General features: G+C 36.6%; 1 protein-coding gene across 1 annotated transcript; it reads right to left on the minus strand.

Annotated features, from left to right (window-relative positions):
* Positions 1-144: 144 nt before the first annotated feature.
* DNAAF2 (dynein axonemal assembly factor 2) lies at positions 145-17889 on the minus strand. The gene is made up of 3 exons (XM_074290505.1): positions 12262-17889; positions 4952-5089; positions 145-989 (listed from the first exon to the last, which is right to left on the minus strand). Exons 1-3 carry the CDS (start codon positions 14512-14514, stop codon positions 462-464), a joined length of 2919 nt encoding a protein of 972 aa, XP_074146606.1. The 5' UTR covers positions 14515-17889; the 3' UTR covers positions 145-461.
* Between the last annotated feature and the right edge of the window lie 676 nt (positions 17890-18565).

Below are 18565 nucleotides of genomic sequence, written 5' to 3' on the forward strand. Positions count from 1 at the left end.
TAATTGGTGCCTAACCTCTTGAAAACTATAATGAATAACAAACATTCCAATTTGAGGAATATTTCAAGACAAAAAAAAAATTATCAACAAAGGGAACAAAAATGTACAATGTTAAATTTTTAATATTCAAAGCACTCATAATAATTTAGAAAAAACAGGAATTTATTCATTTCCTTAATGTTAGTATTTAATACTAATTGAAAAACTAAAAGGATCTCATATAGCTAATGGTTGAAACTGCTCAGTTATATAATTAGTTTTTAAAGTCACTTGTGAAAGTAAACTTGTAAATACTTTATTACCATTTTCTCTTAGCATAAGAACTACTTAGAATCTGTAGTTCCTTCCAGATTCTGAATTTGATGCTAAGAGAATTTAGGTATGTGCTAAATGTTAGATAACATCTCTATTATAAATCTAAGGATTTTATAGTACACCTTGAATGTGATAAAATCTCCAAATTAATCCAAATCAAACAACAAAGGATTTTGAAAAGTAAACGCACAATTAGTCACATGTTCTTTAATAATCTGTACACTTCCGTCCTTCATATCGGTTTCTTTTATATTTTGAAGTATGTGATCTTTATCTGTTTTTTTCTCTTCCACCAATGTTGGTTGTTTTAAATTTTGTTTTTCATTATTCGAATAAATGGCGATTTTTTCGTTTGTGAAAACAGGTTTGGACACTGAGTCAGATTGTTGAGATTTTCCATTATCTTCTGTAGAAGCACCAGCAGGGTCATGTTGCAGGCAGAGGGCTGACCCCCAACTTTTCTTTTTTAATGCTTTATCTGCTGTATAACAATCAGAAGATTTGATGTTTCCTTTTGTATGTTCTTTTTCGACATCAGTTTTATTGTTATTTTTTGTATTTATCTGAAGTTTATTTTCTTTTTCAGTCAGATGGTTTATGTTAATTCTTTGTTCTTTTTCATTATGCTGATTTTGGCCATCTACTTCTTGTACTTTTAATTCTTCATCTACTGACTGTCAAAAGAAATAAATGTATTGCAAAAGCAATTAAATGGTAGGGCTTTGTAGTAAAATGACTAAATATTAGAACATACAAGTCATCTCTAAAAGAATACATTACTATAAATTCTGTGTGTCAAAAAAGTCAGAAGATTTAGAACTGAATTGGCAATAAGTTAATCTAGTAGATGTATAATTTTTTAGACAACATAATTTAATTGTTCATTTAGTTTCTATTAAGACATAACCCATCTCATTAATAAAAGAGCAGCTTCTCACCTCAAATACCAGGATATAAAAGGTAAAAATAAAAGGTAGCAAAATTAATTCTACCCACTTTCACATAAAATTAGATATATAATATCATTGCCCCCAACTATGTAGATGCCAACCTATCCATGTCTGCAGAAAGCTGTGAGGACTAGTACAGGCAATAAAAAGCTTCATTCAGCTTCATCAGCTAGCTTTTATCTCTGGTAGGTTCCCAGTCACTACCTCTTCACAGACCTCCTTTAGGGTCCTGAGGTTTAAATTTTACTGTTGCCTTAAGTATACTTCCTCAATCTTTATTGAAGGTTATTTTCCTATTTCTTTCCTTGTCTTTTTTATTTAAGCTAAAATAATCCTTTACTTAAATATAGAAATAAGACTAAGTTAAAAAAAAAAAAAACAAATTTCACAAACAAATAGGATCTAGTCATGATGAAAAATTAATATAGATACACCAAGTACTTCAGTTTGGGGAATGATTTAATTATATGTATAAAGATTAACTAGACATTAATACTAATTTCACTTAAACGGTTAAAAAAGAAATTACCTAAGAAATTAAGGTAAACTAAAGAAATCTAGAAAAATACAAGAAAGCTTACAATGTAAGATAAATTAAGTCATAAAGAAGACAAGTTTTAATAAGTTTCAAAATTGCTTTGGATCCTAAACAAAAATACACAGAATTCTACCATGAGGTATATGTTGCACACCCAGAACTTATGTAAGCTGCTTTTCTAAGCCTTAGAAACACATTGCACTTGTATTCTTTGACTACCCTTGGCCTTTATGAGTTACTGTCTTTGTTCTCAGAAACCTGAATAAAACAATTTTTGAGGCACTTTCCTATCTGGCTTCTAAAACTGTCTTCCTCTAGGAATAGATACAATTCCATCATTCTTAGAAAAGATTATGGACTCTGGCCCTCAGGACCTTTATCTTTATTCCTTTTCTTTTGGACATGTTTGTGTATTTTCTCTGGTGGTTGTGTGGCTTAGATGAGCAAATACTATTTCTCTGAAGACTATCTGTATCACAATTAAAAAAACAAAACAAAAAAAACAACAATCCAAGTTACCTTTTGTACTGTCCACTATTTGCTCTCTCTCAGCTAATTTGCAGAAATGTCAGACACATCCTGAGATTTCAAAATACCCTGACCCAATGAAGGAATGTTAAAGCTAGCTCAGATTACCAGCCTCATCCACTTCATCCAGTTCTCTTTAATAACTTGTTCTTTTTCTGGAACCTTTATTATCTTATCCATAATTTTGCAATATTAAAAATACTTTGGGGCAATATAAAAAATGACAGATAAAACTCACAAATGAAATAGGGAGTTTTGTAGTACTTCAACTAAAATGTTAGTCTTTTGTGTGTGTGTGTGTGTGTGTGTGTGATTAATCAGAAATCAAATCAACAAAACATAAGGTTTCATTCAGAATTCTTAAAATAGGTACTTGATGATTACTAAATGGTTTGACCAAGTGAATAACAAATGGAAAAATATAAAAATTGTCTAAATTATTTTAATTTCAAAATGTACAGCCTATTTATTGAAGACCTATGTGATTACTGGCACCCTTAATGGGGAGGAGTGGTCTATTATTGTTTTTTAGGTGGTGAGTCAAAATTCATCTGCCTATTATAGGAAAGTGTATTGGAATGGAGAAAGATGTCAATTTTCTACTGACCCTCGAAGTATCTGTTGTCTCAGTCCTGCTGACAAGTTAGGAATAGAAATCAGAGATTTACAACCAAGGTGAGGAAGAGGAGTTAAGAAAGTTTAGGCTAGGATGAGGAGAGTCTACTTTAGGAAAAGTATGGGGTCTTAAAACTCAAGGAAGCTGTAATCCTAACAGCAACATTTCTTCCTCCTAGATCGCACGTTCTCTAAGGAAGAGAAGGATCATTTAGTCAGTTTTGAGAAACAGTTCAAGAACCCAACACTTTGCTTTTAGGATGGACAAAATCTTTATGTCAGACTAATGAACTTATTGCAGGCAAACTGTTAGGAAGAGAGATCCCTGGTCACTGTAGGAAAAAAGATTCCAGAACCTAGAGGCATTGAGTTCTCTAGTGCAAGACAGCCCAGCCTAAAGCCCAGAAGAATAATTTTTAGAGGACAAATAGGGAAGGCTCTTTGTCATTCAGACATCAAGGGAAAAAAAGCTTCCATGACTCACATATGGTTAATAAAGTTGAAAGAGGTGACTGGAAAATCTTTATAGGTTGGAATTTCAGGAAAGGACTCATTGGGAAACAGAAGACTAAGAAAACAGGTACCTCATAAACCTAAGGCAGGCACATAAATTCTAAAAGGGCCAATACTAGAATATAAAAAAATCTCGTCTAAACTTTGTTTCTCTTCCAGGGCCTACACATAACAGGCAAGTTTATTGTATTTTATTATAATCTATGCCCCCAAATGAAAACTAGCCTGCCCAAAAACCTAAAGTTTGATAAAATAAAAAGTGCAGATAGTATTAACTCTAATAACAAAATCTAGAAAAGGTTTCAATTAGGCAAGAGACAGGAAGCTTAAGAAAAAGTCTAAGTTTAATTATTTTTGTTTTGTACATGAAAGTCCACTAAACTAAAGTATTAAGATCTGTGTGACCAAAGGATTTTGATTATTTTGTTTACTATCAGTTACTCATCACTTTCTACCCTCGATTCTGTGGCATGAATGGGTATACAGGGCATGTGAATAAAATGCTTGACTTGGAATCAGGTAATCCTGTTTTCAAGTCCTATTTCTCATAATGATTGGGAAAGAAACCCTTTCACCTCCCTTAGCTTCAGTTTTCTTCTGTAAATTGGAGATAACGATAGTCTCACAATGAGTGTTCTGAATATATATCACAATGTATATCTGTATATTTTTCACAATGAATGTTCTGAAGTTCAAATGAGATAACAGAGTTCTTTGCAAACTAACATACATGTAAATGACAATATAATTTGTGCATGATTATAAGAGACTTATTTATCACCTGTCATAAATCAAGTGTTTTCTCTGGAGAAAATTAAAACTAAGATATTCTATTTAATTGTTTTTTAACATTGGGAATGTACATGGTAGACTGGTAATGGAATGAGGAACTGAATTGAAAGTTAAGAGCACTGTTTGGGGATCAACACTAACTTGCTGTATATAAGACTAAGCTCCTTGGGCCTCAATTTCTTAATTTGCAAAATGAGAGAATTATAATAGATGATCTAAGATCCCTTTCAAATTCCAAAATTCTATGATCCAGAAACCGAAAAATTCCAGGTCAATTTCTAGCTTCTATTATACACCAGTGCCAAATTCTACAGAAAGACTTAAAGCTATCTGAAACTCATGAATTTTCTACTTCAAGATCAGCAATAAATCAACAAATATTTATTAAGTATTGTATATTCCTGATGCACTATACTAAACAAGTTCTTCATAAAATAAATATTAATAATTATTAAAATAACTAAAGAATTGTAGGACTGAGTAGTATATCATTCAAATGAATTTGGTTTTAGGATTAGAAAATATAATCTAAATGGCCTTATGTTATAATTACAAGCATCTAGGACTATGCATCTTTCTTATAAGTGAAATTTAAGCATATTATTAAGGTTTAATACATTAATTAATGACACTAAAATGGCAAGGGTGGGATAATTAGACTTTTAATTTCATAAATCTAGAGAGTTTGCCAAAATATTACCTTTAACTGAATTTCGGTCTTCTTATCACTAACTTCAATTACTTCAATTAATGGCTGGGTTTTGGGGGCTGGTTTTTCAAAATTGAAAACACCTTCAAGAAATTCATCAACATTTTCTTCAATGACAAAAAATCTTTCCTTAAAAAAAAAAAAAGAGAAAAGCATTGTATATTTTTAAATGTCCCTTCAGTATTGTAGACAAACCATTATTTAACTCATCTATACAGTGAGGATCATAAAAATAGTTGTAAGAATAAAATAAAATACTCATAAAATACTTTGTAAACCTTAAAGTATTAGCGATTATTGTTCTTGTTGCTTATGAAGAGGCAATTTTTTTGAAATAATAGCTTTTTCTTTTTAAAAATACATGCAATTTTCAACATTCATCCTTGCAAAACCTTATGTTCCAGACTTTTCTCCCTCCTTCCCCCTTTTCCACCTCTCCTAGATAGCAGGTAATCTAATATGGATTAAACATGTGCAATTCTTCTAAACATATTTTCATGTTTTATCATTTTGCACAAAAAAAAATCAGATCAAAAGGGGGAAAATGAGAAAGGGGAAAAAAAAGCACACCAACCACAAAAAAAGTGAAAATACTATGTTGTGATTCACAGTCAGACTCCATACTCCTCTCCCTGGATGCAGAGAGGCTCGACTGGCTCCTAGTGGATACAGTTTTAGTTCTGGAATTAGGAAGACCTGAATTTAAATCGAGCTTCAGACATAGCAGTCCATAAGACTTTAGAATCAGTGACAGATGGTTAGGACAATAACACTCTAAGGTCAAGGGAACCTTAGGATTTAAAAAAAGAAACATAATTGTGAAATGCTTAGCATAGTACCTGGCACAGAGTAAGGGCTCAAAAATATTACTATTATTACTAACTTAGGGTGCTCAGTATCAAAGTTTAATCTAGAGGCACCTAGGGCGAAAGTGGATAGAGCACCAGCCCTGAAGTCAGGAGGACTTAAGTTCAAATTTGATTTCAGACACTTAACACTTCCCGACCCTGGGCAAGTGACTTAACTCCAAATGCCTCAGCAAAAAAAAAAAAAAAAAAAAAAAAAAAAAAAAAAGGTTAATCTATTTTCAAGATGATGGGATTTCAGGTAAAGTTTGTTGTTTGTCCTTCATTTTTCAGAAGACATCAGTCCGGAAGTGAAGTTGGGCTGTGCAAGTATATGTGAAGTATAGCTATACTTAAGCTCTAGAGGAGAAAGTGAGGCAGGTAATCTTGCACAGCTTCTAGGGGAAATAGCAATAATTTAAAGTCCCCAGATCTTAAAATGTTTCTGTTCTAATAATCTGCCAATGATTCTAGGCTTTAGAGTCAATGATCCAGAAGTCCCGTTCTCCCCCAACCTTAAGAGTGTTATTGTTCTAACGATCTGTCAATGATTATAAAAGTCTTCTGGCATAGAAATATAGTAATATTTCTTCCCTTAGATTTGTGGATTAAATGGGACTTGGCCCAGGATCGATGGTGGCCCATTAGAGTCAGATTGCTTTTGGTTTAAGACCTGATAATAAGAAATCTATCCAGTAAAACCCAAGATATCTTGGGAGGATTCAGAGGTACAAAAGAGAAAAAAATGCTTTTAAGAGCATCTGTAGGTTAGAGTATGAGTTTATGTAATGCCGGAGAAATTGAGCAAAATAGAGATTAGAGAAAAATTTAATAATTTATTTAAAATGGAGAGATTTATTGGGACCAATGGATCCATGGTTTGGTCCCAGGGCTGAAGGAGACTATAGTCTCAAAGAATCCAGCCTTGAATGTCCCATAACAAGATTTTATAGGGTAACAAGAACAATGACATAATGGGGGAGGTACCTGGATGGGGATGACATAATGGAGGCAGGTATGAAGGAGGGAAGTACTAGAGAAGCTCCTGATATTGTAATTTTGTCTAAAATGGATAAAGATCTTTCCCATCAAACATTAAGAGGGAATGACTATAGCCTAAGGTGTAAGATATAAGACTTTTATCCTAACTTTAAGAGGGAATGGTTATAACCTGAGGCAGAGTAACTGAATAGGACAATTAGGGAAACTAGGTCAGGATATTAAAAGAGAACTGAGGCACAACTCATATTAGGAAGGGTCCTGCTTTTCTAGTTTCTTTACTTCCCTCTGATGAAAACTATGTTCCCTTTCATCTCTGGGGGAAGACTCTTCTTTCAACTCTTTGAAAAGGAATCTGTGGGGGAAGAACGATTCAGGGTCTCGAACCCCCAGACCTCTAGACACCATTAGGGCAACACACAGATAGGCTGGAGATTAGTCCCTCATTTATCTGGAAATTGGCCCTGGTTTGGAGCCAAAAGCAGCCCCAATAAATCTAGCACTGTATGCCCAGATATCTTTGCAGAAGTCCTAACAGGATTTTGCCTACGGATGAAGATATTTTCTCCTCAATGTCAACCCATCTTTGCAAAACTATCCTGCCAGGATTCTTTGCCCACTAAGAAAGCTGTCTTAAGTGTAAATAAATCCTGCTTTTGCCACACACAGGTTTGCAAATTCTTTCGAAATGGGATATCGACCAAAAGGGATCTCCTACCCTCAATTCTTGCACCCCATCACCTCCACAAACTCTAATCCTGTCATTAAATCCTTAACATCTCAATTCTCCAAGGCAAATCACTCAACAACAAAATTCTGAATTAAGCCAATGTTCTGAATCCCACCTAATCCACCTTTTCTCTATAAGAACAGTATTAGATGTCTTATCAAAAAAGCTTTGTCAAATTCTAAGGAGAAAATCTTCAACTCGGCCTCAGTGAGGGACCCCTCCTCACCCAGGGAAACAAGACAAACAATTTCATTGTTATTTAGGTGGGGTTGGTTCGAATTGCAATCCTAGTGAATTAAAGAAACTCATTGAATTCTATTCAAATTCCAGCTAAAGCTGAAACCCAGCTTGTAGATGAGCCAAAGTGGGCTGTCCCAGCCCAGTCAGCTTGTAGCCAAAGCTCCTATTACAAAAGAGCCAACCTAAAATCCTCTTTGCAGGGGTTCTAAGCATGCCATGCCAAGGAGGCCTCTGCCCACTGGAATAATATTCTTTTCCAGTGTTATCCTCTCTTTATCCTCACCTATTTCCCTAACAAGACTATATTATACTTCTGTCAGGATTTCTAACCCTATTTCCCAATCCCTCTAATAAACCTCTTTTATCACTCTAGGATTTTGGGGTTGTAAATTCCTTTACAGAGAATCTCTTTGCCCAGAAGGGAGTTCCCCAAAACTCCCTATCCTTGTACCTAATCCCAAGAGGGCATAGGGGAGCCAAACTATTGGGGTTCCCTGAACCCCAAACCTGCCACTAGACCTTATCATTTAACTCCCTGATCACCAGAAACCCTAATCTCATTTTGGTTCCCTACTAAAGGGAACCCCCAAACCTAAACTTTATCAACATGATTTTGTGATCCCTTGATTTTTAAAGGGGGGGGAGCTTCTGTTCTGGCAATAACTCAGTGATTTGGAGTCTGCCTCAAGAAACTCCCAAGTCCAAACAGTCAGATAGCTTCTGGCCTCAGGACAGAAACTCCTGAGACAATAAGTGATAATCTGTTGGTCTATGAGAACTGGAGACCACTACTCCTCCTCCTTCCAGCCTGAGTCACAGAATTACCATATCTATGACAGAAGCTGGATGAATGTGTCTCCTTGCTTCTGTTTCTCTGCTGAATTCTCTTCAAATTCTAGCCCACTTTTGCAATGGTGTTATTTACAAAAAACTTTTCCCCTTTTCCAACCTAAACAATGATACATTCTTTTTCTAGGTATCAAAGGCAAGTTCATTGACCTATAGATGATGGCTTTTGTTCTCTGTGCCCTTTTCTAATCATGTGCTATGCTCCTGTTAACCACAATTTTTCTAATATTACTGGTAACAGCTCAACACTGGTTACCAGTCTAGGATATAAGGATATTATACACTGGGGGTGACCGGAATTCATTAAGGGTAGACAAGAGCTCTTACAAATTCCTCACTTAGCTTCTTCCTGTCTGTTTGTTTAGTCTGGTTTGTTTCAAGCAGGGAAAAGGTCCCAGCTATTCCTTTTGAACTCTTCTCCCAGCAAAACTAAAAAACTCATTCCCTTTGTTATCCTGAGCTTTCCTTACCAGTATCAGCTTATTTTAAGCTTCAGGGTCATAAATGTTAATAGGTCCTTCCCCATTCTTATACTCAAGATTCTATTTCCAGGAATAAGAGACGATAATCCCTTAGCAAAACTCATTTTAAATATTTTCAGTTTTAGGTATCATAGTTTTAAAAGGTCATTGATAAGCTAGTGGGCATTCAAAGGTCAGCAATTAGGATGATGAACAGTTCTGCAATTATGTCATAAGAATTTGTAGAAAAAAATGGGTATGTTTAGCTTGGAGAAGAGAAGACTGAAGAGCATAACAGCCGTTTTCAAGTGTTCCGTAAGATTTGTGATAGAGGAGAACAAGCAACAGAGTTGCCAAATAAGAAAAAACCAGAACATTTAAAAAAAGATGCACAGAAGAAAACAGAAAAGTATCCTGAAAGAAAATGTACAGCTTTAAATCTTAGATTTTGTTTTTATTAAATACTTAAAAGGAAAAACTTTCAATAATCGCAAGTTGCAGTTTCATGGAAAACTTTTTTTAAATTTTACTTTATATACACAGATGCTCAGTATTTGATTTGTTATATTCAGAGTAATTTTTAAAACATTCTCATCTTTGGCTAATATCACTTTCCTGCTATCTCAAGGATTTCCATAAGGCTGTATCTTATTTTCCAGTCTTTCTTGTATTATTGTACAATTTCTTGTACTAAACTTGATTAAGTTAGACTAGACTACTACTCTGGGCTATTCAACTATTTCCAAGCCTTTACTCCTTTTCTTTCAGATCTTTCTTTCCTTTTCTGAATCCCTATTCATCCTTGAAATGAATACCATCTCCTCCACAAAGATAAACTTAGATCTCCACCTCTTCTCTCCCCTCCCTCCAGCAATAATTGTAAATCTTAAAAAAGTTTGGTGTAAATGTAGCCCAGGTATTTTATATACATTATCTTGGTTGATCCTCGAAGTAATTCTATGGGGTAGACATTTGATACTTTGATGGATTTCTGATCTGGGGTGGGAAATATTCCTCAAAGTTACAGATTTACATACAATTTACACCTTCCTGTACACTTCTTATTCTCTAGAAAACCCTCCCCAGGAGGTCCCCTTGACATCCTGGGGGCTTTCTCTAGAGCCTTTATAATGCATTGAGATCAATGGGATCTTGTTTCAAAATTAGCCAATCTCCTTTCCAGTCATAACTTACCAATGTCCCCATAATCATTTTTCTTTGGCACAGTTCTGCACCTAGGACCCCTGCCAGTGTCATTCAAGCTTCTAGTCTAGACTCCTCATGCTCACTCAACTATTTAAATCTGTTTTCTTCCCTCACATCTTTCAGAGAAATGCCTTTCTCTCCAGGACTCAAAATTCCATCAGGTGCTCATCATTTCTAATTTGGAGTATTCTTACAAAAGTCTTCTGACAGGCCTTTAGACTCGAGTCTCTCTTTCATCCCCACAGCTGCCCAAAGGATTTTTCTAAAGCTTTAATCTGATAATGTCACCTTCCTAATTCAATAAATTCCAGTGGCTCCCTATTATCTCTAGATTCAAATATAAATTCCTCTCTTTGGCACTTAAGGCTCTTCAAAACCTGGCTCCTTCATACCTTCCCAGTCTTCTTATACCTTCCCTCTCCTTCATGCACTCTGTAGTTAAGCTGCACCTGCCTAAACACAGGTGGCATAGATACCAGAAACTAAGTGGCATAGATAGTAAATAGAATGCTGCCTAAAATACATAATCTTCCATTTTCATCAGGCCTCAAACACTAACTGGGTGATCTTGGGCCAGTTATTTAACCCTATATTTATACATCATATTTGAAAATAATGGTTTTTATCTTGTTTTCCTCACTAGGTAGTGAAGTGCATAGAACTCGGGGCTTGAATTTAAATTCACCTTCAGATACTAATTACCTATGAGACCCTGAGCAAGTTATTTAACTTCTGCCTGAGTTTCCTCAAATGTAAAATGGGGGTGATAATACCACCTATTTTACAAAGTTATTATGAGGATCAAGTATCAAGCTATTATGGGGAGCAAAGTAGTTGGTAATAGTAAGCACTTAAAAAAATGCTTATTCCTTTCCCTTTTCCATAAGGGAGTAGCAGAAAAAGACTATGAGGTATTTGAGAGGGAGGATTTTTTTACTTAAGAGTGCCTGGAACATATTAAGGCACATAAATGTTCGATGACTTTACACTATCTACAGAGGCATAGGCACTTTCAGTTTAGAATTAGGCTTACTTATTATTTGCATTAATTGTAAAAGTAGATTGAGTGTAATGTTTCTTCATTCTTTCTAGTTATTTAAATTTTTTTTTGCTGATGCAATTGGGGTTAAGTCACACAGCTAGGAATTGTTAAGTCTGAGAACAGATTTGAACTTGGGTCCTTCTGATTTCAGGGTGGGTGCTCTATCCATAGTACCACCTATCTGCCTGATATCTTCTTACTTTAATGGAAAGAACTCTGGATTTGGAGTCAGAGACCCTGGCTTTGAATACCAGCTATAGGTAACTAAATTATATTTCCTTGGACCAAGGGCAAATCACAACTTCCCTGGGCCTCTATTTCTTTATTTGTAAATCATTGGGCAAGAACTAGATTTAAAAAAATCCATGACTCAGGAAAGAGAGTGAGGCTAATGACTTTTCAAGAAATTGTCTCACAAGTTCAATTTACATGCAAGTCAAGTATCATCATTATATGCATCACCTGTGCTATTATAGATTATTATTTTGGAAAAGAAAGGTGGAAGACAAAGAGCAATTAACTTATTTATCTCCAGAAAAAAGGTCATTTATGAACTTAACCTATAAGATTCAGAGATTCCAAGCCAGAAGTCTTTTCCCCTCAATTAACCCTGAACCCGAGATTTCTTAAAAATAGGTAATTTAAAACAAAATAATTCCATTTATCCCCTCCTGCTTTAGGTGATATATATTCTTTATATTTCAGCAAACAATTTTTGTTCATGTTGGACAATTAAATTATATCAACCATATATGCTTTTAAAAAACCAAATACATTGGCATTCCCCAAAATTTATATTATATAGATTTGATTCTACATCACTAAAAATATTTCAGAATGAAAAGATGTATTTATGGTGTAATGGGAATGCATGCTAATTTTGGAAAATGGGATTATATAAGTTATAAAGTGGAAAAGAGTACTGTTACCTGCAAGCATTTGTTGCTCAAACCAAAATACCACTTTCTCCAGTGCCCATAACTCTCTGGAGACTTGGCCAATTCTATCACTGTATTGAATGAAGAAATATTAATTTTAGGTTCCTTAGAACTCAACTTATTTTCAGGAGCAAACTGCAAAATGAATGAATAAGAAACGACATCTTGCGTGGAGAAGCAAAGTTTGTATTGATGGGGGCTCAGATCACTCTGAAGACTTTGTGGTTGGATCTGAGGCACTTGGATCAACAAAATTAGAGATTCTTCATCTTGATTACACTGCAAAGGAGGGCACAAGATTTTCCCTCTTTTAGTCTCTGAAATAACTGTTTCTCTAGGTTGAACTTTATTCGTATTCTCTGAAAAACTTTCCTTTCTATTAGTTGTTTTCTTTTTGGATTCTTCTAGTGAATCTGTATTACCCGGAAAGCTCAGAGTCCCAGAGGATGGTGCCTCATTACAGCCCCCAGGTAAGGCAGGCTCCTCTCTAATAGTGCCATTTGATGGATTTGCTTTACTGATGAGTGGCTGCCCTGAAGTACCAGATGGACCTGCATTCCTTGGTACGTTCAGTACCTCTGAGGTTGGCATTTCATTGCTTCTCCTAGGTAAGATCATAGTCCCTGAAGGAAGATCCTCCTCTCCAATGCAACTTGGGGGATTTGCTTTTATAACAAGTGACAGCTCGGAAGCATCTGGTGAAACAGCCACAATCCCAGCAACTGGGTCCTCCGTAGTACCCTCCTGAGAGTCTATCATTTCTTTACCAGATAAAGCACTGGAATTCTCAGGACAAGACTGGAAAGGAATGAGGGCATCTGAAGAAATTTCTTGGCTCCAATCTTTAAACGTTCCAGTATCCCTTAAGAGCTTATCAAACTGGCTTCCTACTTCCTCAGAAGTGCAGACAGACTGAGAGCCATCCGTTTCCGGCATGCCTTTAGATGCCAAAGACTTCACCAAATCCTCCGTCCCTCCTAGCTTCTGTAGTCCCTTTTCCCAGACAGCTTCCTCCTCCTTCTTTTCCCCCTTCTCTTTCTCTTTTTTCTCCTCTTCCTCCAACTTCTTTTTCTCTTCTTCAGCCTCCCTTTTCTCTTCCTTCGCCTTCTTTTCCTCCACGTCTACCTCTTTCTCTTCCTGCGGGTCCGGGTGATCTATGCTGTGCTTTGGAGGCACCACAGGCAAGGTAACGATCAGCTGCCGCTTGGCCTTGTTGAACTGAGCACTACCTCGGCTTTCTTCTACCGGATAAGGAAGCGCGAGATGAAGACTGTAGTCGGGCTTGCGGGAATCGAGCAACAGCTGCTTCTCGGTCACCTCCAAGACAGCTTGTCCGGCGGAGCGCAACAGGGGAAGCTCGATGCTAACTACCAGCTCTCGGGGTATAGTACTGGGGCAGGAGTCCCGGGAGCACCGGTAATCCTGCAGGTCCACGTGGTGTCGTTGCACTATGCTGTGACGCGGCACGGTGGGGGGCGGGTCTGGAGACTCCTCCCCGGGAGGCGTGTAGCTGTGAGTTTGCGTAGCACTAGCCTTCGAGCCATCGGGATAGGTGTAGGGATAGGGGAAGGCGGGCAGGGGGCTGTCCCCTGACTCCTCCCCCTCGGGCGCGGGCGGGGGGCCTCCAGGGAGGGGCGTCCTCAGAACTGCGGCCTCGGGCGTGCCTTTGTACTTGATTTTCAGGATCTTGGCATTGCGTCTGTCCAGCTTTACGCCGAACTGCTTTTCCACAGCCTCCAGGGCGGTGGAGTTAATCATGCTTCGGAATCGCTCCTGGCGCCTGCCCAGCGACAGCGTGTCCGGATGGAAGATGATATCGTAGACCTTGTAGCGGGCCCCCTGGTTGCCCATGTACTCGCGGCCCGGAGCCAGGCTGTAAGGCAGGGACCAGAGCTGTCCCCGCGAGGAGCCGTGTGGGCCGCCGATGCCGGGTTGGCTGCTAGGCCGGTCCAATAGCGGGTTGCTGCAGATGTTCAGGAAGCATCGCTGAGTCCCGTTAAGGCTGGTGCGCAGCACATGGCCTGGCTCCGGGTGCACGAACTGCACCTTCACGCCGCGTTCCCGCTCCAGCGCCGTAATTTCCTCTTCGTAGCGCCTTCGGTTCTCTGGGTCCGACAATTCCGCCGCATACTCTCCGAAGAGCCGCCGGAACTCCGGGTCCTCGAAGGCATTAGTTAGCTTCTTCACTTCCTCGGCGCTCAGGTCCAGGTCCTGAAGCAGCGAATCGGGTTTCTCCGAGGCCATGTACTTTATTAGTATAGGAGGGGGGAATTCTCCCCTAGCCTGCGGGCTTAGCGAGGTCCGGGTCAGTCTCTGCCGGACTGGCGGACTGCTTAAGAGAGTTGCCGGAGAGACAGCCGGTTGGTAACAGCGGGGGGAGGGGGAAGCGGCCGCGTGCCAGTTGTCATGGGGATGAGTGACACCCGTGCCCAACTCTGCGGATGAGGAGAGCTGGCTGTAGAAAGAGCTTGAATCTCTTTCTGCCGTTGAGGAAGAGACAAGTTTAAGAAAGAAAAGGGTAAGGAGCAATTTTCCCCTCCCGGTTTTTAAGGGTATCTCTGCTCAGTCATTTTTAATTCTAGAAACTGTCACCTTCCTGCTCTAACAGAGAGTCTTCACCAAATTACCTCTTATTTTTTAATTCTTTGTGCAATAAAAAAATTGTTTTCTTTTATTTCATGGATAATCATACATTTGCATTACCGGTCTGTGTTACTAAGCATTGAGCCCACTAAGCTAGGCACTGTTTTAAGCGCTGGGGGTACCAAGAAAGTCGAAAAATAGTATCTTCCCTGTAATGTTCGGGCTAGCTTTCTGGAGGAGCTTGGGATCAGCCCGAGTCCTTGGTATTAATGGAGAAGTGATGAAGGCAAGACAGCCACCAGGAGGCTGGTCAAAAATGGAATGTCTCTCACTATTTCAAAGTCCGATTCTTTTTGTTCAGCAAAACAACTGTATGGACATGCTTACATATATTGTATTTAATTTATACTCTAACATATTTAATATGTATTGGTCAACCTGCCATCTGGGTGGCGGGAAGGAGGGGAAAAATTAGAACAAAAGTTTTGGCAATTATCAATGTTGTAAAATTACTCATGCATATTATTGGTAAATAAAAACTATTAAAAAAAATGGAATGTCTCATTTTCAGTCCTTAGCCCTTATATACCTTATTGTAATTTCATCATTACAGCATACTGATTGTGTAAATTAGAGAACCATTACATCACCATGCTAAGGACTAAAGTATATATGTGAACTAGAGAATCATTATCTCATCAGTTCCACTGAGTTAACACCTTGTTTTCAAGTATACTTCTCCAGAGTTCAGGCCCTCTACACTTCCCAAAGAAAGTAATCGGGAGAAGACATATAAAATGAAACAAAGGGAAGAGGGGGAATGGAAGGATGCTCATCTGAGGGCATAAGGAAGCCTAGGGCTGGTGGGCAATGAAGAGAAAATCACCCTGGGTCCCTTTTAATGGACTGTCTGAGAGGAACTTTTTGATGTCCATCTGCAGGGGCTAGGGATACTTCTGAGGAAGTCTCAGTTTCAGAGTTATCTGTTTGCCAGAAGACCAATTTTCAGAGATAGTAATGAAATCCAAGAGAGCAGTAAAGTGGGAATCTCTATCATTTATTTGTTTTTCACAAAATGTAGGATGTAATCAGATTTCATCTGAGTTCTAGTAGAGAGCTATTATCACTTTGTGGCTTTAGAATTTCTCAGCAGAAAGATCTTAGATAAAATCTAATTCATTTTTTTCTCTTTAAAAAATAATCTTCAAGTCTCTCCCCACCTCTCAATTGCCCAATTAATGTCATTTTAAAATTATCTTGCTCATTACTTAATTAATAATCATGAACAATTAAAATCCCTCTCCAATTTTTTGTCAGTTTGTTTCTGAACAATGTTTTGTAGTTGTGTTCATTATTTCTGTGTGTTGGTAAATGAAGTCCCAGATATTTTATACATAATGTAGTTATTTTAAAAGGATTTATTTTTCTGTTAAATTTTAGTTTATTATGTAGAGAGGGTGATTTTGTGCTTATGTTCTGCTACTATATTGATATTATTATTTCAATAAATAGTTGATTCATTAGTACATATGATCTGCAAAAGTAATGTTTTCGTCTCACAGATATTTTTCCACATTTTCTTTTTCTTGTCTAATTGTGATAGGTAGCATTTAAGCTCTTCATAACTTCTCCATGTTTTTCCAGTCTTATACTTTATTCTTTGACTAAAGAAAACAATTCCTTATAAAATACATTTGGCCAAATGCAAAACAAACATGCAAACAAATAAAAACATCTTTAAAAGTAAAATTAACCAAATAAAAAAGCTAAATGAAGCTCATTTTAAAAAATAGAATTGAGCAAATGGAAGCTGATGACTATGAGACATCAAGAATCAGTTAAACAAACAATGAAAAAAACATCATTTTGTGGATGATTAGTTTTGATAGACTTTGCTTTTCTTAGAAATACAATGCTCTAAGACAATTCTAAAAGACTTCTAATGGAAAATGCTATCCATATCCAAAGAAAGAATAATGGAGTCTGAATGCAGACTTTTTAAAAACTTTTTTTTTTGTTGTTTTTTCTTTCTTGTGGTTTTTCCCATTTGTTCTGAGTTTTTTTCTTCACATGACTAATGTGGAAATATATTTAATATGATGGTACATATTTAACCTTTATCAGACTGATTGCCTCTTATGGAAGGATGTGAGAGGGAGAAAAAATGGAAATCAAAATCTTATGTAAGTGCCAAAAACTAGTATTTTTTTTTTTAAAGAAGCTTTACTGTAAACAGTGATCTCTGGGTTCCACTCATTTTATTCGTCATTATTTTGTGGAGACCTCTCCATACTTTTCTAAAATTAATGAACTCATCATTTTAAATAATAGAGTAATTTTCCATCATGAACATATATCACAATTTCTTTAGCCATTCCCTAATTGATGGTTATCCCTGAAATTTCCAGTTCTTTGCCACCACAAAAAGAACTGTCAAATATTTTAGAACATGTACGTTTCTTTCCAGTTTTCCTAATCCTCTTGGGAAACAGATCTGAAAAAAGTATAGCTTTGTCAAAAGGTATAGGCAGTTTAATAATTCTAGGCATAATTTCAAATGTCTTAAAAGTAGTTGTTTATATGAGAAAATGTCTTTAAAATCTTCCTCCACCCCTTCTCCCAGTATTGTGCTTTCCTTCTAATCTTGGCTGCATTTGAATTTTGTGGTTTTTGGTTTGGTTGGTTTTTTACAAAACCTTCTTAATTCAATGTAATCAAAATTAGCTAATTTTATAGCTTACATTATTTCATATTTGTTCATAAATTGTTCACTTATCCATAATTCTGATAGGTAATATGTTCCATGTTTCTCAAATTTTCTTGTAATATCTTCCTTTATATCTAAGTCATGTATCCATTTTGACCTTATCTTGGTATATTGTATGTATACATCTTGTATGTGCAGTTTTTTGCATGTTATCTCCCTCTGCTTGAGTATAGTGTTTTTTCCTTTTCTGGAGGGGTGGAGAGGGTTAGCCTCAAAATTTAATATAATGCCTGGCACATACACTGTAAACCCTTAATAAATGCTGCTCCACTTGATTTGACTTGACTAATGATGTGGACATCCTTTTTTTTATTACTTTATTCCTATTATTGGAAAGATTCCTCTCACTTATGGTTAATGATACTGCTGGGTTTGATATTGAATACAATTTAAGAAAATCCTTTTATTGTCCTAATTTTTAGTAGTTTCAACGTAAAAGGTGTTGTATTTTGTCAAAAGCTTTTTCTGCATCCACTGATCTAATTGTATGCTTTTTATTTTTCTTAAGTAATAGTGTTGTTCCTGGTTTTCCAGACATTGAACTAACCCTGATTTCTTGATATAAATACAACTTGGCACTTATATTTCACTTATCAGTTGTACTAGCAAAATAGTTTTTGCTTTTTTTCTTTGTCAGATTAGCTAATGCTTTATCTGTTTTTATCACCCAGACACTAGTTTCATTTACAGATTTTAGCCAAGTGTGATGTTGCATGCTTATATTCTCAGGTATCTTTTTTTCCTCTTACAATTTTTTTGGAAGAGACAAGGTTTATTTATTTATTTTCTGGTTATACATGTACATTCACTTAAAAAAAATACATTTCTTTATGAATCATGTTTGGAAAGAAAAATGACAACAAAAGAGAAAAACTATGAAGGGAAAAAAAAAGAAGAAAAAACAAAGTGAACATAGTATGTACTGATTTATATTCAATGTCCATA

The sequence above is a fragment of the Sminthopsis crassicaudata genome, chromosome 2 (assembly GCF_048593235.1).
Source record: "Sminthopsis crassicaudata isolate SCR6 chromosome 2, ASM4859323v1, whole genome shotgun sequence".
Lineage (NCBI taxonomy): Eukaryota > Metazoa > Chordata > Mammalia > Dasyuromorphia > Dasyuridae > Sminthopsis > Sminthopsis crassicaudata.

Excerpts from the sequence above, each read along its gene's own strand:
- DNAAF2 (XM_074290505.1), bottom strand. The coding sequence starts at position 14,514 with ATGGCCTCGGAGAAACCCGATTCGCTGCTTCAGGACCTGGACCTGAGC. Across the intron at positions 5,090-12,261 it reads TGAGCAACAAATGCTTGCAG|GAAAGATTTTTTGTCATTGA; the intron begins GTAACAGTACTC and ends TTTTTTTTTAAG. Across the intron at positions 990-4,951 it reads AGACCGAAATTCAGTTAAAG|TCAGTAGATGAAGAATTAAA; the intron begins GTAATATTTTGG and ends TTCTTTTGACAG.